This window comes from Tyto alba, unplaced genomic scaffold, assembly GCF_018691265.1.
Source record: "Tyto alba isolate M040663 unplaced genomic scaffold, T.alba_DEE_v4.0 Super-Scaffold_32, whole genome shotgun sequence".
Classification (NCBI taxonomy): Eukaryota; Metazoa; Chordata; class Aves; order Strigiformes; family Tytonidae; genus Tyto; species Tyto alba.
The window spans coordinates 3,124,161-3,148,162 of NW_024881307.1; the positions used below are offsets into that span (position 1 = coordinate 3,124,161).

Here is a 24,002-nt window from a genome sequence, read left to right on the forward strand (position 1 = left end):
CTGTATCTGTTCAGAGTTAGCAAACCCAGGAGCTCCTTCCAGTAGGAAGAAAGCTTTCAGTGACTGTATCCACACACCTGGGTCTTAACAATTTTAGCAGGAAGGATCAGGCTTTGCATCAGGGTTGGATTTAATCCCTGCTTATGTTTTTCCTGCTTTTTTTACAATAGAAGCCAAGCATCACAGAGAACACCTGTACCCAGAGAACCACTGTTCCCAGCTCACGGACTCTGCGAGAGAAGCACTCCCTTCTCTCAGTAGTTGAGATGAGTTGCAAGGTGAGGCAGAACCAGCCATCTGGTGGAAGGAATCTGAGGGTTCTCCTTCAGCCCACAGACAACCCTTACCCCACAAGTACTTGTGAGCCAGCAAAAAAATGTCTGGGCTTCAGAGAATTGGTAAAAGAACCATGGGAAAGCGAGTCAGAGTTTACCAGTTTTTCACGCAGTGAGGGGGATCTAGGTTGGACGTTACAAAAACTCACAAAGTAAGGACATCTTAATGCTAGCATATTGTCTTGGGAGGAGGGGAGTTACCAAACGCTATACGTAGTGATCCTGCTTTTTGGGTGGAGAATGGACAAGAGTAGGTCTACAAGCCTGATGTTTCATCCAGCCTGCCACCTCATCCTAGACAGTACTAGCATCATCTAGGAGAGCACGTATTGCTTCTCACCTCTGACAGGCTGAACTCTGCGGGTGAGTTCGCAGCCAGTTTTCCTGCTTTGGGGTGGGCATGTCAACCAGCACGAGCAGCCTCGCCGTACCCCACTGGAGAGATAGCTGGAAGAACATCAGGCAAGTAGTTGTCTGACAGATGGTAGGAGCTGGACCATAAAACAGCAAAAAAACCCCCATGCTGCATCCCTTTGACCTCTGCACTGACAAAATGAGGGAAATAAGAGGAATCAATGAAAAAGCCAAAATCTGTGTCTTTTATGTTTTGCTCGTAAACAGCTGAGGTAACATCAACACTAAGTCTAAACTTCTATTTTCTGTGGAGGATAAGGTGGCAAGGCGAGTGAGTATGGGTGAGCTCTACTTGTTTCTAATAAACCAAAGAGAAACGGGCAATTCCAACGCCTTGTCTGCATCTCTCCCCCCAGCTAAGCCAGGGCCTCAGCTTACACATTTGCAGCTTGTTAGGCAGGCAGGACCTTAACTGACTTTGAATCTTGGGCGTGCCCGAGTGTGCAGCCAGGTTTCAAAGTACACGGTGCCAGAAACCAGGCAGTCAAGCCTGTCCACTCCTGCACTTACAGTTTGGCTGGCAAACACGGCCGTTGCTGATTCAGAGCTCAGGAAAAGAGGTTCTCTGCTTTCACAAGCCACGGAAGAGCTCAAGAAAGAGACTCGGCTAACAGTATAGTCCCAGGAGCGAGCTTTACATCCTATGGTGTGTTTCCTAGCGCTTTGGTTTCCCTTTGCAGCCCCACGACTGCCAGGTGGCTGGCACCATCAGCACAAGAAAACATCCTCCTTAATTTAGGAATCGAGTCTCAGAGCAGCCTGGGGTGTGTGGGTGGGCTTTCTCATTTCCAGCTTGGTGCAGGCTATCACATCTTTCGCTTGCTTTCATGCCCTTATCGTCCACAGGATGGAGCTGGTCACTAGTGCCCTTTGTTCCAGCCGGCTTTTGTGATCTCAGGAGGGCAGAGCTGCTTGTGATCCCTGCCAAGGTCATGTTTTGGAAGCAGCACTCTCACTCCAGAGCTCTTGAGAGGAGCATTTGAAATCAGAGGGTAAATTCCCATCCATATTACACAGTAATCCTTAAACACCACCTCTCTGCTCTGCCTCAAATCAGCCTGTGGCCAACTGAGGGCAGCTCACTGCACTTTTACAGGTCCCATTCTCCAAAGTCAGTAATTATTCTCCTTGCGTTGCAGATGGAGAGGCTGAATCACAGCAGGAGGACTGGCCTCGGGCCCGAAAGCAGGAAGAGCTGTCCCAGTGCAGATCCCCAGCCGAGCGGTACCCAGCGCCCACCTTTGCTCTCCGGGGGCTGCCGGTTCAGCTGGAACCCACGGAGCTGCTGGATGACGTTTTCCTCTCCTCCCACTGAATCAGCCACTTATTGACTCTTTGGAATGCAAAGTAACAGGACACCCTGTGAGTTTTATCTCTCCCCCGTATCTTTTGTATCGCTGTCGAAGTTGCCGGACCGGATTGAGCGTTTTAGCTGCAGAGACGGGGTGGTTTCGGGGTTGTCTGGCAGGAAACTGGGTGGGAGGGCACTGTCGGTGAAATTCGGAGTCACACTGAGAACAGACTCCTTGAGACACACTGCGGGGAGGAAAGCCCTTTGTCTCTGGTCCTTCGCTGGTGTGGCTGGATGGTGCTCCTTTGCTGGGATTACTGGGAACTGCCTCCCCCAGAAGACTCGTCCCCTGCAGGCATCCCGCCTCTGTTCCTGGTGTAAGCAGCAGCTTTTTCCCTGCTTTCACATGGACGGCGTTCCCGGGGCAGGGAGCTGATGGGAAGTATCCTGCCTGTGCGGACAGGGTTTGCGGCTCCAGCAGCTAATCCCTGTCTCCTCTGGGACTCTCCTGGGGGTCGAGTTCACGGCGGTTTAGCTCTTGCAATTTGCCTGCAGCTCTGACAAAGGCGGGCTTGGCTCTCTGGAGTTGAGCGGTGCCTAAAGCAAGCGCTCGCCATCCTCCTCAAGGCGTGTTGAACCTCGACTTGCTGCTCTCATAATGCTCTTGTGGCCACGCTGATACGAAGGGACAACCTTAGGAGGAGGAGGTGACAGTTTTTCTTGCATGAACCGATAGAAGCAGGAAGAAACAAGGGGCTTTGTTGCTGACTGCTGCCACTGCACGTGGGTAAGTGCTTGCTTTTTCTGCTTCAGTTCCATCTTTCTTCCGAGTGACTCGGCTGGGTTCAGCCTCCTTCAGTCAGACTAGAGACCAGCACGGAAGCGCCTCACCGCAAAAGCGTGTGGCAGAGACTGCTTGTTGGGAATCGCTGCTTTGGTGTATAGTGCCCAAAAAGAAGGGGCCCTCATCTGCCGTGGTGCACTCACAACACAGCCACAGAATAAATCGCCCTGCTTCAGCAGCAAAGAAACGATAATCTGATCATTTCAGGCTCTAAACCAGCTGCCTCCCAGCTATACAATATTGTATCTTTAGCATGTGTTTCGCTTTTTTTTTCCCTCAAGGCGATCGCATCCCTTTATTCAAAGGGCCGGTTGGGCTAATGACTTAGTCTGTAAAATGTCAGTGGCTTGAATGACAGGAAACGCTGGGTATTCGCAGCTCTCTGTGAAACCAGGAGTTGTGGATCTTTGCAAGAGACACCTTAGGCCTCAAAGAGTGAGTCTGCATCTTGCCCTGATTAGCCACGTTCCCAGAACTGGGGTGTTTGCCAGGCACCCGCCTGGAGGAGATTAGTTGATATGCTGAAGAGGAGAAATTTGCGGGAACAAAGAGCAGGGGTTTATCTGGGACCAGCTGCTTTATACCTAAAATATGCAGTTTCACAGGGGGTGTTAAGTCAGGCTGGAGCTGCTGCAGTCAGCCAGGTAGGGAGTGGCTGTAAAAGCAGAGGGCTGGGCATCGGCTGGGGGGGGGGGGGGGGGTGTGTGTGTGTGTGGGGGGGTGTGTGTGTGGAGCTGGGAGCAGCTCCTGCCATCAGCCAGGGAGGGAGTTTCAGCTGGCTGACTAACAAAGCCACCTTGGGCAGGGGAATATCTTCAATCCAGAGAGACTTTCTGCTGTGTGGAGCTCAGAGGGCCTGGGGTTCAGGTAGCTGATGAGGGAGCCAGGAAGGCAGTTCCAGAAGTATTTCTGTAAGAGCACAGGAGTTATCTTTTACACCTAAAGAGAGAACAGAAGGATCCGAGACCTGGCAGAGTCTCATTTGCCCCCGAGAGACACCCCTGCAAAAGGAACACAGAACTTGGGCTCTATGGGAGACATTTTAGAGCAAGGGGGGAAAAAAAACAAAAGTAACCCAGCAAGCATCTCCCTGCGGCGTGTGAACCAGCGGGCGACTCCTCTTACACCAAAAGCATCTTTCTGGGAAATTTTAATGTTCAGATGTGGAAGAAAGAAATCTGTTTCAGGGCTGGATGTAGCTGGTGGAAAGGGGTACAGGTCAGCGGTGGGATGGCCAGTTCAGCCTTCAGAGAGACTGACGGGCATATCACATGTTGGTACAGAATGGCTCATGGAAGATGGAGAAGGGAAGAACCTTTCCATGAAAGATGATGTTGGTCCAGCTCTCTTTAATCTTGACTTTTCCACGTGAGAAATCTTAAATATCGGTGGGGGAGTCATCTTTCTGAGAAGGGGGAAAATGATGGGTTAAGGCCCTGTCAGGAATGCAGATTTGGGTGTTAAAAGCCCTCTTTCAAACCTGCATTAGAGCATTTCCAAAACCCAGGGCTTTGCTGCTGGTTCCTCCTTTTCTTCTCTAGGGGCAGTGTTTAATATTAAGCCGTGCATTCCCCGGGAGCTGTTGCTGGTATGTGAGTGCCAAATACGGAGACGGCGTGCGGTTTGTGCTGCGCTGCTGTGCGGCTCCTCGTTTGGCATCTGCTCTCCTCTGTTTTTTTGGTAAGAGACGGCTCCTTCCTAAAGCACAGCAGCCTATCTGAGAGCAGGTTTCATGCTGGGATAAAGGGAATATTTTGCTTTGACAGCCCCTGAGAGTACCAAACGTTTTAGGGAACTTGCCCCTGGGGTTAGTATGTCTGTGCATGCTGGAGCGTGCCCTCTTTGTGGTGGGGTTTCATAGCATGATAGTTGTCACCCGAGAAGGGATAAGACCTTGGGTACATAAAGCTTTGCCCTGCAAACTTGTGGACGTGAGTGCTAGTGAGCCCTCCTGTGCTCGTGCTGGGAAAAGACAGATTTTTCTGGTTTCACTTACCGAAGCAAAACGCGTGGCAAAAGATCTTTGGAAGTTGGGGGCGCTTTTGGGCACGGCTCTCCGGGCGCCTTTTCCCACGGGTGCCTGCGGAGTGGGAAGCCGGCCCCGGGAACGTCGCGTGGCCGGGGGGGGGGGGGACACCCGTGGGGTGTTCCCGTCTTCCTGCACCTACTCGGGAGCCCGGAGAGGAGGAGCCGGGCACGGTGCCGAGCCCCGGCCGTGCCCTGCCGAGGCGACGAGCAGCCGCGCCATGGCGGCCTGAGCCGGCCGCGGCAGCCGCCCTCGCCATGGAGCGGGGCCCCGGGGCCGGCATGAGGTACAGCGCCCAACCGCAGGTGAGAGGGGCACCCGTGGGGCTCCCCCCCAAAAACCACCAGCCTTTGGCCAAGCTGCCTCGGTTCCTTAGGGCTGAGCGGGGGCGGCTCTGGAGCCTTTGGGAAGCCGGGGAGGTTCCCGCTCCCCCGCTGCCGTCGGGTAAGGTCAGTGGAAACCGTCTGGGGGGATGCCGCCGAGCAGGAAAAGAAAAACCAGCTTTGGGAAAGTGGGAATCCCCCACCCGCAGCGCCGGTGTTAGACCTCCTCGGTGGCAGCACTAACGTCGCTCTGATGGTTTTGATTTCGGCTTAAGCCAGGCGCTGGGGACGTGAGTAAAGATAAACTGCGTGGAGGTGAACTGTTGGCCGCGTATGTGTCCGGGTTGTTTAGCAACAGATCTAACTAAACCTGTTCAAGCCGTCAGGAGGTCTGGCTTTAACTGAGGGCTCTGGGGCTTCGTTAATTAACTGATGCTTTATCAGTGTGCTTTGAAATGTGAGCGAGCTTAAGCCGCGGTCTTGGCTTTTTGTGTAGGTCGTCCTGGCAGGGATTGGTGTTTGCGGGTTTTAAGTGTTGGAGCTCTTTCAAAAACCGGGCTTTTTAGGTTAAAGCGCGGCAGCCGCGCTTTCCAGCTCACCTGCAGGCTGTCTGGTGTCGGTCTTGGCAGCCTGGCTGTAGAGGTGGTTCATCTGGCAGCAGCAAAAGGAGCTGAGCACCGATCAAAAAGCTGGCCTACAGCAAGGAAAAGTTTCCCCGGCCTCCAGCCCCTCTGCCCTGCGTGTGTCAGGGCCACGGTGACTGCCAGGAGCAGGAAGGAGATGCTCTCGCTGATACCGTGCAGCTCGAGCTCCTTGTTCCCTGGCCAGGTCGGGGTGACACTATGTGCAGCGTGATCTTCCCTGCCCGGCTTGTTCTCTTGGCAAAAGGAAGATTTGTGCGCTGGTGTGTCTTTATGGCTGGGCTGAGTGCTCGAGCGAGTCCCTTCGCGCCGGGGCAGCGGTGTGCCAGGTTCTAGATTGGTTTTTCCCCTGCATCCATTCAAGAGGAGCTGATGTGCTCAGGGGGGGACTTCCCTGAAGGTGGTACCTGCCCTCTTGGCAGTAAACAGCCCGAGGAGTTGGTCCCTCGTGGACCGACTGCTGTTGGACTTGGCTCCCAGCGGAGCAAATGCGAGTTGTTTTGCAATGACTGCACCCCGTCCTGCGGCAGAGCAGGAGCTGTAGCAGCTCTTGGGCATGGTGAGAAGCTACTCCTCTTCCTCAGAAAGGTGCCGAGCTTTTCTCCCGGCTAGTGGGTGGGGGGTGAGCCGCTGCTCAGGCCTGTTTTGCTGCTGTTGGTGCCAAAGGCAAACAGGGATAAGGAAGGCACGATGAGAAAAAGGCTGAGGCCGATCGAAAGCGCGCCAGACCTTTGCTCAGCAAACAAAAGATCACTTTGTAAAACCATTGAGGGAGCAGCGAGGAGCGTTTTGGAGGGCCTGGCTGCGGGGAAGGGATCAGAGCAAAGGTTCTCACCTTGCCCGGGGTAGCGTACGCCGTTTGCATCCAAAGGCTGCCGGGGCCAGCCTCGCAAATAACGCCCTGCGATACCCTGGGGGGGGGGCTGGGGAGGAGGAGGAGGGAGCAGCTCATAGGGATGGGTTTGCCAGACGAAGGCTTCGCCCAGCCAGAGATGCTGGTGTTTCCAAACATTCAAACGTCGTGGGGCGGACCCACCTCAAAGCTCTAAATAGTGTGCGTGGAGTGTTCCACCAAGGTCTGGAGCACAGCTGTTTTTGTTCGGCTGCTGGAGGGCATTTTTGTTGCTCAGACAGTACTTTCTGTACCAGGAAAGATGTAAGAGTGTTTTTAAATAAGCTTTTGGCATCTGTGTCATGTTTCTCTGCTGCTCTTGGGACAGAAGTGTGTTGTAGGGAGGAATTTCATGGCTCGTAGCTACATGTATTGGGCCTGTAAGGTAGCTTTATTTCCCACTTCTCCCCAAGAATTGCGCAGTCTTACAGGTAAAAGCCTCTGCTACGACAGAAACACAATTAGAAACGTGGTTTGTTGGTTTTTTTTTGTTTTTTTTTTTTTTTTGAGCTGCTGTGTTCATGAGACAGCTGCACTGATAAGCCTGGAGCGGGGTAGTGAGCCAAGCCGGTGCTGTCCTGTGCAAACATTAACTTTGGTTTCTTCTGCAATAAACCTAAAGGAATTTGGTTTCTCGTATGATTCAGGATGGTCACAAGACGACCAAATGCTGTAGAGGATTGAGCTCGAAATTGGTGTGTGTGAAATAGAGGTGTGTGACTTGTGACTTATATCTTTCACTATTGCACTTGCCCTCTGTGCCTGGAAGGTAGACAGACTGGAAGACTCTGTGTCCCTTACTTCCTGCTCCATACTCCCTCGTTAGTTCTGATGTCGTCATTTTATAGTGTCATTGCCCTTAATAAGGAACTGAAGATGAAGAATATAATACACTGGCAAAGTTTCTTCACTGCTTTATTGCCCATGTTGGGGCAACACAGCATGAATAGGCTTTACGGAAAGCTAGCTGTCACGCCTGCTGTTTCCATGTATTTCTTATCAAGAATAAGAGGAGAAGTGGGAAGATTATTCTTATCAGATCTCTTCCTGGAGGAATATCAGGGTTTGCAGCAAGAGTTGGTGCAGGAGTTGATCTCAAGAGTTATGTAGCTGCTCTTGAGCTACTTGGCTGAAGAGAGTTGCACGCTTGTGCACGCCGTGTGCCAGCAGCTTTTAGATTTATTTATTTTTTCCTTACGGGAAACAGGCTGTTTCCCCTTATGCCAGCACCACAAAGCCTGGTGTTGGCTTTCAGTATCATCTGGGAAACCTCAGGTTTTGAAAAAATACCTTTCTGGGCTCTTTCTGCACCGTACAAGCCCACCCTGTTGATCTCAAGGGCTGGGGTGTCCCAAGATCTGAGCCTGGCATGCTGGCAGCGTCCTGAGCTGGCTGATGAGTCGATGGATTTCATTCCTCTCATTTCTCCTGTGATACTTGTTTCAGTTTTTAATGACCACCACCCGAGGCAGGTGTGGCTGGAGAAGGGGAGGTGGGAATTGCCTCTCGGACACACAAGGTGGGATCTGCAGGGTGTAATTACCCAGCACCGTGTAGTCTGATGACTCGGCTTCATCTGAGACCTCCCCAGGCCACCACCAACTCTGCATTTTATGAGTCCCTCTTCTTGGCCGTGTCCATTAGTGCCAGACAAGTGGGTCTTCTGTAGTGAGACTGCAGTTGGTTGCATACCTGCTCTTACCTCTGTGACCTGTACAGCTTTGCCCCCGAGCAGTGCTGTGGCAGACCAGCTGAGCCTGAAATGTGATAAACACCAAGGGAAGCACCGGGATCTCACAGCTGCCTTGTGCTGGACAAACAAATTAATCAGTGGCGATAAGGAACACCCCCCCCCGTCCTTCTGTGGGTCAGGGTCCAGCAAACCAGAAGCAGGCACTGAGTGAGAGATGGAGCGCTGAGAGGGGAGCGGTCGGGGCTTTGGTGCCCAGGACATGTCACGGTGCCTTGCTGGAACCACCAAACAAGCCAGAAACCGGCCTCTGCGGGAGATGCTGATCCCAGGTGGGCCCTTTGTACGCGTCCCAGAACTCTTGCCCTGCCCTGTGGCACGTCCTAGCCTTTCTGCCAGCGCCCGTTGCAGGAGATATCGCCGCTTTCCGGTAAGCACCTTCAGTCCAGTGTCGACTGTGGCAGCTGCCGGCCAGCCCTGCGTGCCTACTGAATTTCCTGCTGACAGAATTAGTCACTTCTGCATCTGGTTTGTCCAGTCTGGCAGAGTACGGTTGCTGTCTAAAAATACATCTTGCGGCTGGCTTACGGAGGAGGAGTGGGGAGGTTTGCTTACGCACAGGACTTCTCTCTGAGCCCTCTGCACGGAGGAGCTGGCGTGCAGGAGACCCCCAAGAGCCGTGTAAATCTCTCTCCACGCGCTCCTTTTCCAAGTTTCCTCCTGGAGCCTGTTCTCCAGGGGAAACTGAGGCGTGGAAGAAGTGGGGCGATGTCTTTCCGCCCCTTTCTCTTGGCTGGCACGCGGCGTTCCTGCCAGGGCCCTGCAGCAGCCACCAGGAACCTCCGACCCCGCCGTGGGGAGCCCCGAGGTGACGGCGAGGGCTGAGCCAGGAGAGGAGCAGGAGGAAGTACCTGAACCTGTGACTCAGGTGGAGGGAATATCAAGGAAGGTTTTTCTGTTCGTGATGTTTGTTGGAGTAGTTTCCTCGAGAAGGGTGAGAGAGTCAGACCGTGAGTCACTTTGGGCTAGAGATGGTTTCTCAGGGGATCACGGACAAGGTGAGAGCAGGACGTGCCTTCAGATCTTCTCTGGTTTCCACCTGCTGTTGCGTTGGACTGTTCAGTACCTGCGAGGGAAATGTGCAGCGGCCGTTAGCTAAAGGAGATTAAAATTGCCATCGTCTTTTGCTTGATTTAACTATGATCTTTTGAGCCTGCCTTGCTTTTGTTTCCATCTGGTTTCTGGCTAGCTTAGAGGACGGTGGCCAGCACCCAGGGGAGGTATTTCTCCCCGGTGGGCAGGAGTGGAAGTGAAGGAGCAGAGTGAGGGAGTGGAGCAGAGGCTGAGCCAAGCTCTTTGGGCACAGGCGAGTCTGCTGCTCGGGTCAAACGGGCGCTTTTCGTGCTGAGTGTGGGCAGGGAAGATTCAGCCTCTTACTCAGAGGTCAGGACACGGGGCCCCTTCCCGGCACGGCCTGAGTCAGCATTCCTGTAGTGCTTGGGGGATGCTTCAGATCCTTTGCATTGTACTGAGAAGAGAGTTTGCAGGGATCGCTGTGGCTTACCCGGCTGCGACACGCGACGGCTCTTCAAAGCAGCTTCACGCAAGTGTCAGGGTTGGCTGGGGAATGGAACGGTGTAACGGCGCCAGGATGGGAGAGGAAGAGATCTGGAATATAAAACAGAAGGCAGGGAGGGAAACCTCTTTGGATCCAGCCTCCTATCTGCCTTTAATCAGTGGGTAACTTCCAGCAAGTACCAGTGTCAGTGCTGCTTATGCACCTTGTACAGGAGAAATAACAAAAAATAACCTCCCTAGGAGCCCCCCCCCCCCCCTCCTTTAATTTCTCCTGGTGCTGCGGGCATCACTGCCGTCTCAGCTTTGGAGCAAGAACAGACTGACAAAGGTGTGTTGTAAACTCTCGCAGATTTAAGATCTTTCATCCTTTTTCCTAAGAGCAGCAGAGAAATTGTCTAAAGGAAGATCAGCTGGTGAGTTTCCTTGTTGGACTTCATTAGGTCACACTGCAGCCGCTGGAGCCGAGCATGTATTTTGTATGGGTTGGAGGTGGAGGTGGGCTGTATTTTCCTTCTCGTTTAATCACACTGATTAGTTACTCCCATCTTAAGACTTTCCTCTCTGCAAAAACACAACCTTTAGCTTGAAGAGGGTGTTAAAATGCATCAGCCACGGTGTTGTGCAGACTGGCCTTGTACAGCAGCATCTCGTGCTTGCAGCCAAGCCTCACTTTTTTCTGGCACTTTGATAAAATCGAATTTTGGGGAGTTTTGCAGAGGGCTGAAGGTACCCTCAGCGAAAGGGTATACTATTTGAAAACAGGAGATTTTTTTTTTTTTTTTTTTGGCTCTCCCAGTAGCTAGAGGGGACCCGATTTCATTGTGCTGTTTTGCTGCTGCTACCACCCCCCTGTATCGTTACGCCTCTCGTGCGAGGCGTGTGCGATCCCTCTTTCAGGGAAAAAAATGCCATCTGGTTGAATTCAGCCTGCCGGGGGAGTGTGTTATTAAGGCCAAGATTTAACAGCTTGTCCCCCCAAATTATTACTCGGAAGGCACAGCGTTGCTGTCATCCCCCTACGAGCTGGGGGCAGGCGGCTCTTCCTCACTGACCCCAAGAAGTTTGGGAAAGCTGCTGCTGTGTGAACACATATCTCATTTTAAGCCCCTGAGGTTGTGTTCTTGCCACAGGCTCCTGCAGGAAGAGAATTAAATACTTCTCTTTCTGCTAACAGCAGTGCGGTGTTGGAAGTCCTGGGAAGCCCCACGGTGGGAGAAGGGAGAGGCTTGCGAGATTTATTTCTTCTCTTTACCTGGTTCGGGGGTATTTCTTGGATGATCTGGAAACTGATGGGAGCCAGATGGCTGCTTCGAAGACAGCACATCAAACTCCAGACAACCTTGACTTTGATTGAAGAGTTTCTTCATTTAGGATGTCTTGCTGTATTTAAGCTTTATTTTGTGTGTTTTCGGTTTTGAAGTTTCCTTGGGTTACGTTTTCAAGTTTTTTCTGTGTGATTGTGGAAGCCGAACGGGAATCAGAGCATCCCCCGTGGGATTGTCCTCTCTGGCTCTGCTGGGTCTTTAGTTTCTTCTGGTGGTGGCTGGACGTTGGTGACAGAAACAGCCTGGCACCTCAGAGTTGGTTTCTTTCTGTCTGACCTTAGGCGCTAAATCTCACAAATGAATGAAAGCTTTCTTCCACGTGCCGTAGCGGAGAGCTGTCAAATGATAAACTCAGATTATTCTGAGAGCAGATGCTGCAAAAACTCTGGTGTTGGTGGCCTTCTAGTAAGTGTTTGCCGAGGATTAAACTTAGAGAGTCCTTTACAAAAATGTAGGGTAAGGTGCCTGCCACGTCCCTTTCTTTTGTAAAGGGCCTCGGGCAAATATCACAGGGGGGAGAGGTTCGGAGGGTGGGAGGACAGAGATTGGGTGAAGAAAAGGGCAAAAGGAGTGGGGGAAGGATGCACGTGGGCGCTGGGCTCCCCTGCAGAGCGAGCCTTGGGAAGGATAAGGCAGCGGAGCCATTGCACCGCCGCAGCCAAGCACAGCGAGGACGGCTCATCGCCCGAGAGCTCGGGGGGCTCCAGGGTCCCTCTGACAACAGGATCCCCTTTGCTGGGGGTTTTTCCCTGGCTTTTAGGGGCTCGTGACGTTTGCATCCCACTTAACCCGAGCTGTTCGGCGTCCGTTTGCGTCAGCCCCGGGCTGAGAGGGAGGACAGGCAGCGTCTGACCCGGCGTGATGTTTGCGGGGGCGACGTCGCGGTATATCCGGAGCGCAGGGACGCGTTTGAACGCAGCGAATTTGTGCGAGTCGGCGCTTTGCGTGGTGTCCTTGCTGTCGTCCGGAGCCCAGGAAACTGCCAGATGGCCGGAAAGGCTCGGGAGAGGGGAAAACGGGAAGAGGGTGAGCGGAGATTTGAGGCATCCCCCCACGATCTGGGCAGTTTGCAGGAGGCAGAGAGCCCCTCCCCACGTGAGGGAGGCGCGAAAGAAAAGCGGAAGGTGCTCTCCCAGCTCTGGGGAGGAGAAGAAGTGTGAGGGTAGGGGGTGCGGATCCGGGCCCCCCCAACATCCCCCTCTACCGAGGATGCTCTGCGCTGCGTGGCCCCCTCTGAAAACATCTGGGTCTGCAGCCGTTCTGGTTTTTCCCCAGGGCTGGAGGTGCAGGTACATGAGCAGGGCAAGGACTGAGCAGGGCAAGGACGGCAGGCAGGTGAGCCAAAAGTGTGAGAAAGTGAAACCCAGGGGCACCGAGGGTTTTGCAGCTGGTGCAGGGCTCTGCCCTGCCACCCAGACCTTCCTCTTCATCACCCAGCCCAGCGTGGGGCGGCGACAGCAGGGAGAGCCGAGTGCTCCGGGTCTTGTTCCTCATTCCTGCTCTTCGTTCGTCTTGTCCCGAGAGTCTGGCATCTGGGGATGTCTTGTGCGCTCCTCTTAGTTTTTTGGTTTATTTCTTTGAACTGGTATTCGTCCCAAATGGGAAAGCCCAGCAGGAGCGCTGTGTTGGCCCAGCAAGTTGTGCAGATGTAAAGGAAGGAAGCAGCTTGGTTTCTTCTTTTACAGGAATGGTATTTATCGTGTGCTGTGCCCCACGAGCTGCGGGTGACACACCTGCCACACAGCGAGTGCTTTGCAGAGGTGGATTTTTGTCTGCAGTTTCATCTGCTGGCAGGCAGATATCTTGGAGGTTTTGAGCTTGTGACCTGCCGTGGTTCACGGGAGGGGGGTGTGTGTGTGGACTCGCCCCAAGTTTGCTTGAGCTGATGACCTTGTATTAGGTCCAAAAAGGAATTAGGTGTGTGCAGAAAAGCAAAGCAAAAGCCTTCAGGGTTCGTCCTGCCGTGGGGCGGCTGCGGAGCTGCCACGGACAGGTAGCTCTGCTCTAGACTGCTTTGTGGTTGGACCTCTCCAAACCAGGCTTTGCCACCGTCCTGCCTTCTTTCCTCTCCCAGGAGATGAACAACCTGGAGGAAGGGGTGGAGTTCCTGCCTGCCATGAACTCCAAGAAGATGGAGAAGCACGGCCCAAAGCGGCGGGTGGTCGTCTCCGTCACGATCGTTGTTTTTCTGCTCATCTCCCTCGTCACCGGGCTCCTGGTCTGGCACTTCAGATGTGAGTGTGACGTCTGGTGGGAGGTGGCGTGTGTAGGGTGATACCCCGGGAGCGTATCCACATGGAAAAAGCTTCGTTATCCCATATTGCTCGCACTCTCTAGCGCTGGGAAGGCTCCAGGATGTGGCGGGGTGGGGACACACACACCCACCCCCCCCATTTCCAACCCCCTGCCCCGACTGCTGTCACTGGGGACCTGCCGTGCCACGGTCCCGGCCCTGACTGCCCTTTCTGACTCTGACCTTCCAGACAGGAACGTGGCCGTCCGGAAGGTCTTCAACGGCCACTTGCGGGTCCTGAACTGGGACTTCCTTGATGCTTATGAGAACTCCAGCTCGCCGGAGTTCGTCATGCTGGCCAAGAAGGTGAAGAGCACGGTAAGAGGTTTCTTGCATCCCTCCTCCTGCGGGGAGGGCTTTTTCCTCTTGCCCGCCGTGGCCACGGGGATCTTGCATGTAAGACTGCTTGGAGCCTTCTCGGTTCTCTCTCCGCTCGCCGGGACGCTCTGGGCTGGGTGCAGGGAACCTGCCTTTCAGCTGAGCCTTGGCGTCGCGGCTCCAGCCCGGCGCCACGGCGTCTCCCTGCCTCTGCAACCCAGCGTGTGCTGCAGGAGGCTGCCTGGGCACATCCCAGGGTCGGCGGATGAGTCGGGGCCGGGAGCTGAGGCAGGAGGGCGGCTGCCTTCTGTGCTGAAGCCGTGGCTGGTCTTGCCTTTCCTCTCGGACTCAGGTTTTCGTTGCGCTTCCCCCGGGGAAGAGCGGGGTGAGCTGAGGCAGAGCGGGCTGTGGTGTGCAGGTCTGGGCACTTCTGGGACTCTCAGCTCTCCCTCTTCCTCTCTTTGGGCCCTGCAGGTTCCTGCAGCCAGGGATGCCGGGTATGTGCCCTAATTTTCCATAGCAGGCTGGAAGCTCTGTCTGTCTTTAGCCTTTCCCCCCCTCCTCACTTCCAGAAGTCCTGAAACACCGTTCTTTAAACTTTTCAGGTGGAGGAGATCTACAGGAATCACGCAGACATTGGCCCTTACCACAAAGAGACAGTGATAACTGCGTTCAGGTGAGCGTTAGGTGCTGTCTGAGCCCTGTCTGGGGGCGAGGAGGGTGATGTTGGGCTGTCACACAGCTGTAATACCCTCGTTCCCCGGGCTGCTGGGGAGGGAGGCACCTCAGTGGTCACTCGGACCAACATGGGAAAGGGTGGGCAGTGAAAGGCGACCTGAAAATCCGTAATGTTTTCTGCCAGTCCTCATTACTGCATGCTGAGGGGGAAAAATCAAGGTATGGTGCAGTAGAGCCCAGTGAACTGCAGCGAGTGGTGCCTGGCAGCTTTGAAAGGGACTCCCCGGGCTGGCGGGGGGGCCTTTGCTGGGCACAGTTTGCTTAACTTCTCGCTGAGACTCTCCCTTCCCCATGGCTACCCGCCCAAAATGGCTCATCAAGTCGCCCGGCCCCTTCTTCTACTGATCCTTGAGCCCTCCTGCATCTGCCCTTGCTCTGCAGTGAAGGCAGTGTCATTGCCTACTACTGGTCGGACTTCCTCGTCCCCAAGTACCGGGAGGAGAACCTGGACAGGGCGATGGCAGACAAGCAGAGCCTGGCCCAGCGCTGGAACCCCCGCCTGCGAAACCCCATGCTGAAGGTGGAGTCGGTCATCGCTTTCCGTGAGTGCTGGCTCCGCCATCCCTGGGCCTCTGTGTGAGAATTGGGGAGGGGAGGGCAGGGGAGGGGGACACACACACACAAACACGTTTCTCTGGAGGGGGAACCTGCGGGTCACAGCCCTCCCTTGGGGGACGGCTTTGAGGGTGAGTGTGAGGACCTGGCTCTCACCGCGCTGCCTGGATGGGCCACGCAGACCTCTTGGCTCAAACGCTCGGTGTTCTCCTCTGAGCCCCTCTGCGGAGGGACAGGGCTGAATCCTCCCTCCTGCCGAGGAAAAGCTTGATCTCTCAGCTCCCCAGCGCCCAGGGGGGAGCAGCCTGCCCCTGGCCAGCTTGCGGGGACAAGGCCAAATCCCAGGGACCTCTTCAGCTTTGCGCCCAGGGACTTTCCACGGCCCAAAGATGACACCTCCTCTGTTCTCTCCTGCAGCTGCCGACCCCAGCATAGCTCACTCCGCTCGGAACAGTAAGTACAGCTCTTCAGTCTCATAAGAGCCTCCTCCCTGCATCCCCAGAGCTCTTTGGGGCGGCAGTTTCCTTTGCGGGGTGAGGAAGAGCCTGAGTAGCAGGTGCTCCACGTGCTCCTTGGAGCTGGTTTGGGGTCAGCACAGGCCTTGCCCTTCTGTAGCGCTGGCCCTCCCCAGTGCCTCGCCTTGCAGGTGGAGTGAGATAAGCAAGAATGCTCTGCATCTCAAGGAACTTTGCCTCCTTAACTCTCCCCTGCTCTCCTGGGCAGATAGCTGCATGTTTGCCCTCCACGCCAAGGAAGGGGAGGTCACCAGTTTCACCACGCCGGGCTTCCCCAACAGCCCGTACCCCAACAACGCGCTCTGCTACTGGGCCCTGAGGGCAGATGCCAACTCCATCATCAGCCTGACCTTCAAGACGCTGGAGCTGGAGCAGTGCACGGATGACAGTGACTACATCAAGGTGTACAACTCTCTGAGCCCCGTGGAGCCCCACGCTTTGGTCAGGTGAGTGTCCCCGTGGGGGTTCCTGCGTGGCACCGGGTCCTGGCCTGAGGCGACAGGGTGACACTAGGACGTCCTGCTGGTAACTGAGCTCCCGTCCCTGCTCGGAGGTGATCCGTGCTGCTCGAGGCTCTCTGCGTACTTGTGTCTAACGGGTTTTGTCCTTTACTTCCTAGGCTCTGTGGGAGTTACGCCCCTTCCTACAACCTGACCTTTCTGTCCTCCCAGAACGTCATGCTCGTCACGCTGGTTACCAACAAGGAGGGGAGATTCCCCGGCTTCAAAGCTGAGTTCTTCCAGCTCCCCAAGATGAAAGGTGAGCCGAGGCCCTGGCCTGGTTCCCCCCTCCCCTCTCCCTGCCGCCGGCAGCCGCGGCTGCAGTCGGTTTGCCAGGGATGTTTCCAGGGCCGGGAGACCTGGAAGCAGGTCACATCACGGCTCTTGGAGCTTGCCTTGCCCACGGCGCTCTGGGCTGCTGTAATGATGTCCCCTGAGGAGGGCAAAACCAGAATGACGTTGGGATTAGACATGCAGATTGATGCAGGCAGGAAGCACCTAATTGATCTCCTGGGTTCTCTCCAAGCCTTGGAGCAGAGCTGCTCTCTCCAGAGATGGACTTAACCTTGTTAGAGACTGTTGCATCTGCCTGGGGCGATAGCCAGCCGAGGCTCGGGAAAACCACGTCTCTTTGAATCTCGGACCTATTTTCATCTTCCTGCTTACCTTCCAGCCTGTGGCGGCACTCTGCGGGGGGAGAGCGGCACCTTCACGACTCCCTATTACCCGGCACACTACGCCCCAGCCATGGACTGTGTCTGGAACATCGAGGTAAGGCGAGGCCCTCTCTTCACCTTAATTAGTCTGTCAAATTAACTTGCTTATGCAGAACACTCCGGCGTGACTTTAGGAGCTGGTGCCAAGGGCAGAAGAGGCTGCGGGAGGCCTGAACCCCGTGTGACATTTACCGTAGCCCCCAATAACTGTAATTTTATGCAAAAAGCACCGGAGCACGCGGGCTTTTTGTGGCTTGCTGGCAAGACCTGGGGGGGGGTGGGGGGGTGGAACAGCGTGGGGGTTGAAGCCCGACCTCGGTCACAGCGCGGGCTGTGTGCTTGCTTGGTCTGGGGTTCTGGGGTCAGCAAGCCAAGCGACTCTCTCAGTGATCAGCGAGAGCCAGAATGGCTTTTCAGGAAGGTGTTTCTTTTTCTGCTGGCCGCCTTTCCTTTTCCAGTTATCTTCCTTCCTCCTCCCAAACCCTTTCCCCATAAAACTCGCTCCCGTTTTCTGTGCTCCAGAAAACAACATGCCGCCGACTCCGCTTCCCTTCGCAGGTCCCCTCTAAGAAGAACGTGAAGGTGCGTTTCAACACGTTCTTTGTGCTGGAGCCCGGGATCCCGGTCAGCTCCTGCACCAAGGACTACGTGCAGATCAACAGCACGAGGTGGGTGTCGGGGGCTGCGTTCGGTTATCACGGCACCTCCTGCTTTCCTTAAATTTGCTGTGGGAACAAGCGTGCCGGTGCTTTTTGGGCTCGGAGGAGGCAGGAGGGTGCTGGGCTCCGACTTGCTCCTGTAGCTCGATGCCCCCCCCCCCCAGCAGGAAGGGGGGAGCAGCAGGCTTGGTTCTGGGGATTGGACCCGGGGTTTGTTGCACGCTGCGGCCGCAGCCCCTCCCCAAACGCCGCGGAACATCGCGTCACGCGCGGAAAAGCGGCAACATCTGGCGTGGGTTTGCTTGAATGAGCAAATCTCCATGGTCGGGGGAATGGCGCTGCGTTCTGTGAGGCATCTACTGTGACACTTGCTGTGGGCTGTTACACAGCCGAATGCAGGCTGCGCCAAAGAGCCAACCCGGTGCTGCATGGGGGAGGCGGGCAGCATTGCTTCGCAACATTTCGGGCGAGGGAGCTGACCCGTCCTCAAAAAGAGATTTGTGATCCCCGCGGTGGGACGGGATCCTGCGGCTTTTAGAGGCTCCACGAACCCAGAAGCCGAGCTCAGGGACGTCGCCGCGCCGGGCAGGGATTTGGATGACCCCCCTCCCGAGGTCACAGCTTGGTGTTGGCAGCTGGCTCAGACCTTCTGCCGACGGCAGCAAAAATTGGGCTCCTGCGTGCGGACCCCGAGGGCCGGCGGCGTGCGACCCGCTCGGTCCTCCTGCCCCCTCGGCTCCGTCGCTTGTGTGAAGGGACCCGCTGGGCTGACGGGGACTTGGGGGGGCTGGAAGGAGGCTCGCTCAGCGCCGATCCACGGCACGCCCTTCACCTTCGCTCTCCCCGCAGGTACTGCGGGGAGCGTTCCCAGTTTGTGGTGGCCAGTACTACCAACAAAATAGAAGTCCGGTTCCACTCAGACCAGTCCTACACAGACACTGGCTTCTCCGCCGAGTACCTGTCCTACGACTCCAGCGATCGTGAGTGGAAACGCTGAGGCTGCGGGGGGGGAGCTGATTCACCCGAGGGCCGGAGGCCGGCCCTGCTCTGCGCTCACGCTGCCCCCCCCTGTAAATTGGGAAGCGCGCTTTTTGGGGGCGAATGGGGGAATGTTTTATTTCCCTGCAACCCTCCCGCCGTGTTCTGGGGAAAAGGGGTTTCTAATGCTGGACGCGGGCACAGGGAAACGTCGTTTGCTTCGGGGGAGGGAGGCGGGAGGGGGCGGCCGGCGGGCTGACACGTTGTTTTATCCCTTTCTCAGCCTGCCCTGGCAAATTTACCTGCGCCACCGGCCGCTGCATCGACAGGAGCATGCGCTGCGACGGGTGGCTGGACTGCGTCGACGGCAGCGACGAGAGATCCTGCAGTGAGTCTGTCCTCCCTTTCCTCTTTGCCTCGTCCCCGGGGCGGGGGGGGAGCTGTGGGTGTTTGCTGTGGGCTCGGTCTGGGTAACACACCTCAGCGCCGCGGCTTTGCTGGCTCCCACCACCGCTGCCTCGCTCCTCCGGGCTGCAGCGGCCTGAGGATCAGTCTCCCAGCGTAGGAGCTCTGGGTTCCTCCTAGTCTAGACTTTTCCCAGTGGGATCTCTCTCAGTCCTTCCCAGCTGGGGAGGTGTTTTGCTATTTATATGTTTATATCCCGGCCGCCGTTATTGAGAAGGGTCTGGAATTGCACACCCGCTGGGAGAGCTCTGCCCGCGATGCTGCGGTGGGTGCCCGATTTCTCCCTTTTCCCCTCTTCAGCCTGCACCGAGCAGCAGTTCAGGTGCCAGAACGGCTGGTGCAAGCCCAAATTCTGGGTCTGTGACAACGTGAACGACTGCGGCGACAACAGCGACGAGCTGCAGTGCAGTGAGTGAACTCGCCCCGCGGGCGGGCAAGGGCTGGGGGCTGGGGGCCGGAGGGAGGCCGAGCGCGGGCGGCGGGGTGGGATTCGTGCCCCTCAGAGGCTGCTCTTCTCCCCAGGCTGCGCCGCCGACACCTTCAAGTGCAGCAGCGGGAAGTGCATCCCCGAGGGGCAGAAGTGTGACGGCCGGGACGACTGCGGGGACGGCAGCGACGAGGGCAGCTGCAGCAAACCTGAAGGTGGAAAAATCCCAAATCCCCCTTGAGAGATTTCCTGGTGGCTTCCATTTTTTTTATTTTATTCTGGGGGGGTGGCGGCATCCTGGGGCTGGGAAGGGTTCCTGAAGGGTGCGACCTCCCCCCCAAACTGGCGCTGAGCCCTCTCCCTTGGTCCTGCCTGCAGCCGTCCCCGCAACGGTCCCCTGCAAGGAGCACACCTACAAGTGCCGCAGCGGGAGCTGCATCAGCAAACAGAACCCCGAGTGCGACGGGGAGCGGGACTGTGAAGACAATTCTGACGAGGACAACTGCGGTGAGTACCCGGGGGATGGAGGGAGGGGAGCAGGGCACAGGTTTCGGGGCTGGGGCTCTTCGAGAAACACTTTGGGGGCGGGGGGGGGTTTGGCAGAGCGAGCCCCTGGGTTTTTCTGTGTGATGGCTTGATCTGAACACAGCCGTGTTCTTTAGCGGCTTGTGGCGTGTCTAAGAGGCGATACAGGGGTTTTTCTCTGTGCATTTACACACTCGGCCAGTCGGTATTTTAGCAACTTGAGCGTTTTCGCTCCCGTGCCGGGGCACTTGTGCTACGGGAGATATCCCCAAGGGATACCCGGGGCCCCTTCTCCTCCCTTCCCTCCCCTCCCCAGACTGCGGGATCCGCTCCTACACGAGGAAGTCGCGGATCGTCGGCGGGCAAAACTCGGAGGTGGGCGAGTGGCCGTGGCAGGTCAGCCTCCACGTCAAGGGCCAGGGCCACATCTGCGGGGCCTCGCTGGTCTCGAGGAGCTGGCTGGTGTCGGCGGCGCATTGCTTCCTGCAGCTGCAGGGCATCAGGTAGGTGGGGGGGCCCCCTTTTCGGGCAGGTGGAAGAGGGGGGAAAAAAAAAAAAAAGGGATTTTTACAGGCGTTTCTCAAGGGAATGGGTTAAGACAGTGAGCGGTGCAGCCCGTGAGCTGGGGCCTCACCCTGCCTGGTGGTTCGTGACTCGTGCAGGTACTCGGACCCCAGCCTGTGGACAGCCTACCTGGGCCTGACCAACCAGGGCAACCTCAACGAGGCCAACGTGCAGACCCGGAAAATCAAGCGCATCATCTCCCACCCTTTCTTCAACGACTACACCTACGACTACGACATCGCCGTGATGGAGCTGCAGAGCCCCGTCACCTTCTCCTCCGTCGTCCAGCCCATCTGCCTGCCCGCTGCCACCCACAACTTCCCCGTGGGCAAGGACCTGTGGGTGACGGGGTGGGGAGCCACCCTGGAAGGAGGTGAGCTTGTGAATTTGGGGTCCTCTCGATGTATTTTCGCGTGTGGCTTTAGGGAAAAGGCCGGGGGGGGGGGGGGGCTGCCTGGACACAGTGTAGTAGCTTGCGTCGAGACCGGAATCAAACGAGATTCCCTCACAACGCTGCTCGCTTTTACTTCCACGGCCCTTCCCTCCTGGCAGGCAGCGGGGCCTCCGTCCTGCAGAAAGCAGAAATCCGGCTCATCAACCAGACCGTGTGTAACGAGCTGCTGAAGGACCAGCTCACGCCGCGCATGATGTGCGTGGGGATCCTGACGGGCGGCGTGGACGCCTGCCAGGTAGGGCCGGGAGGAGGAGCCGCAGTGCCCGGATCCTCCTTGCTAAGGGAGAAATTGGAGGGGGTAGCAAGGGCAAACGGTGTCAGCGCAGGACTTGAGACTCAAAATGAGGTGGGAGAACAGGGCAACCACAGTCCCGTTCAAAACGGTGGCAAGCCAGGCCTCCTCTCGCGCTCTTTCTTCTGGCACTTTGACTCTTAGCACCATACTTAAGTACTCTTCAATTTTTTCCCTTGATTCAGGGATTCACCCAGTCAGCCGCCTCCATTACAGGGTTGTTTTATCGAGACTGATTTTTTGCGGTAAGACAAAACGATCACATCCCTAACCCTGGTGTTTGGTTCTGGGCAGGGCGACTCCGGGGGCCCCCTGGTCAGCGTGGAGCCCAGCACTCGCATGTTCCTGGCCGGCGTCGTGAGCTGGGGCGACGGCTGCGCCCAGAGGAACAAGCCCGGGGTGTACAGCCGCCTCACCAGCCTGCGCCCCTGGATCACAGAGCAGACGGGGCTCTAGAGCCACTCGTGGAGGCCCCCACCTCGGCCCGGGGCGCTCAGCCTTCCCTCCCAGCAGCCGCTACTGTGAACTTCGACCTTCCCTCTACCTCGCCGCAAGCGCCTGGGACGCCCCGCGCGTACGGAACAACCAGAGCTGGGGGTTTAGTTTAGCCCTTAGCGTTCTCGCCTCTCAAAAGTTTTAAAAAAAATAATAAAAACAAAGTTTGGAGCATAGGAAATCTCCCTTTGTGGGTAAGCTAGCGCAGCTCTCAACTTGACAGAGCAGTCGTTCAAGCTATATATGAAAATAATAAAAAGATTGCCTCTAAACCCACCAATTTTATGGAGACAGGTTTAAAAACAAGCTTTACAGAATATATTTTTTCCCCTGTGTGTGTTTTCCAAGCCCTTTCTCTCTGGGCTTCATGCGTGGGGAGAGGGGGGAAAGGAGTTCTTACCATGATTTGGGGGGATCCCCTTCAGGCTCCTTCCCTGCGTCTGGTCCTGCGCCCCGGCCTCTTCCTCCTGTCCTCTGTCCCAGCCGGCTTCTGGACACCCAGAATCTGGGGCTGAAAGAGGGAAATGGGGCTGAAAGGTGGTGTCGCTCCCCCCGGGGCTGCTGGGCCGATCGGCATCGCCACCCTGCGCTCAGCAGCTTCCCCTCCTGCACCTTTGTCCCCCGCAACACCAACACGGGTTTGCTGTGCCAGACAAGGGTCTCCAACCCTTCTTACTGTTGTAAAGAAAAATGCAACAATGTGACTTGTGAATGTGCTGATTTGATTTCTTTTTTTTTTTTTTTTTTTTTTCCCCTGTGGAGCCTGTTCCTTGCCCTAGAAGAGCACACTCCGGTTGAGTTAGCCCCCCCTCCTTGCCTGTAAATACATTGTTTTGTAAAACACTATATGAAGTGGAAACGCTCTAATAAACCGGGATATTTTTTAATAGTCTGCCTCTGTGGTTCTGTATGAGCTTCTGCACAAGCGTTCCTGACCTGGGAAACCTGCAGCACAGATCCCCAGTGCTACAGGGGGAGCTGAGCTCCTCCAAGTAAAACACTTGAACCCCGTACCCAGCCCCTGCACAGCTGCTTCATCCAGTTCTTTTGGGCAGCTGTAAGAAAAGAGCCAGGCTCCAGTGTTTCCAGAGTCCAGTGAAGTCCAGGACTAAAGCTGAGCCCCCCGCCACTGAGCAGTTTTTCCCCAGCAGACTCACCCTCCAGCTTGGCATCAGACAGGCAGGGGCTTGTGCTGCTCTTCCCTCCAAGTGCAGGCAAACAGGCCCTAGGAAAGAAGCAGAATCAAAAAAAAAAAAAAAAAAAACAACAAACCAACCAAACCCACATCCAAAAAAACCAGCCCAAACACATGGTGCAGCAGCTGGTTTTGTGCAGCTCAGGGCAGGTCTGAGCCTGCCAGCTGCTTCCTCCTGGAGACGGGAGGATTTTCACTGCTTTGCAATCTCACCCTTGAGCGCTGGCTGCCTCGGTTCCTCTGCCTGAGCGGGGCAGTGAGGGCTGGACGGAGGACGGGCTGTGCCTCCGCCATCTCTGCCGAGAACCAGAGTTAAGAAACATTTTTAGCTCTAGTGCTTACACAACGCTGCAGCACCATAAAGAGAAGTATTTACTGTGGGCACGTCGATGCGACCCTGCCCGGAGCCAGGGCATCCCCGCGGTGGGGAGAGAAACGTGTTTTCCGGTGCAGTCACCCCAAAATTATTTTCAAGAGGGCCTGGTAAAGGATGGGGGCTGATATCCTCAGTCAGGCACCTCCAGCCATGGCGCTACAGCCCCTGGAGTCCCTCACCACTGGCCTGGCCTCCTGAATTCAGCCCAAAACCTCCCCGTCTCAGCTTGGAGCCACGGGGGCTGCACGCTGCCACCCCAGCCGCCCCATCTCGTGGCAGATTTGGGGATACCAGTTCCTCCCTGGATGACTCCAGGCCCCGTGGGCCGTGCCCCACACATCCTCACTAGCAAAATATCACAGCCAGCCCCATCTGACCCACCTCCGGGGGATAAAAGGTCCTTCCCCCAGCCAACCGCCCAGGAACTCTGTAAGTAAGATGATGGGAGGAGAAAACGGAACAAAAATCCCAGCATCACCCTCAGCCCTAAATGTTCTAGCCTCCGAATTATTGGGTGGGGATTTCTTAAAAGCCTTTTTGGCTCAGGCATCAAACTCATCCTTGCTTTTGCCAGCATC

At 55.9% G+C, this 24,002-nt stretch overlaps 1 protein-coding gene across 5 annotated transcripts; it reads left to right on the forward strand.

Moving 5' to 3' along the window:
• Window positions 1-2,526: 2,526 nt before the first annotated feature.
• ST14 (ST14 transmembrane serine protease matriptase) lies at window positions 2,527-22,742 on the forward strand. Of its 5 annotated transcripts, none has more exons than XM_042800501.1 (19): window positions 2,527-2,827; window positions 13,434-13,593; window positions 13,843-13,970; window positions 14,576-14,646; window positions 15,090-15,250; window positions 15,681-15,716; window positions 15,987-16,224; window positions 16,398-16,537; window positions 16,952-17,049; window positions 17,517-17,662; window positions 18,503-18,633; window positions 18,915-19,019; window positions 19,397-19,504; window positions 19,619-19,738; window positions 19,902-20,030; window positions 20,365-20,551; window positions 20,711-20,985; window positions 21,165-21,301; window positions 21,653-22,742. In XM_042800501.1, the coding sequence occupies exons 2-19, from the start codon at window positions 13,437-13,439 to the stop codon at window positions 21,812-21,814; spliced, it is 2,529 nt and encodes an 842-aa protein (XP_042656435.1). In that variant the 5' UTR covers window positions 2,527-2,827; window positions 13,434-13,436; the 3' UTR covers window positions 21,815-22,742. The 5 variants fall into 5 exon arrangements, with proteins under 5 accessions (XP_042656435.1, XP_042656433.1, XP_042656434.1 ...); XM_042800499.1 differs by lacking the exon at window positions 2,527-2,827 and adding an exon at window positions 5,020-5,215; XM_042800500.1 differs by lacking the exon at window positions 2,527-2,827 and adding an exon at window positions 5,024-5,215 and having other exon boundaries at window positions 17,553-17,662.
• Window positions 22,743-24,002: the final 1,260 nt, after the last annotated feature.

Coding starts and splice junctions, on each gene's coding strand:
- ST14 (XM_042800499.1), top strand. CDS start 5,168: ATGGAGCGGGGCCCCGGGGCCGGCATGAGGTACAGCGCCCAACCGCAG. Junction 13,971..14,575: donor CCAAGAAGGTGAAGAGCACG/GTAAGAGGTTTC, acceptor TAAACTTTTCAG/GTGGAGGAGATCTACAGGAA. Junction 16,538..16,951: donor CCAGCTCCCCAAGATGAAAG/GTGAGCCGAGGC, acceptor CTTACCTTCCAG/CCTGTGGCGGCACTCTGCGG.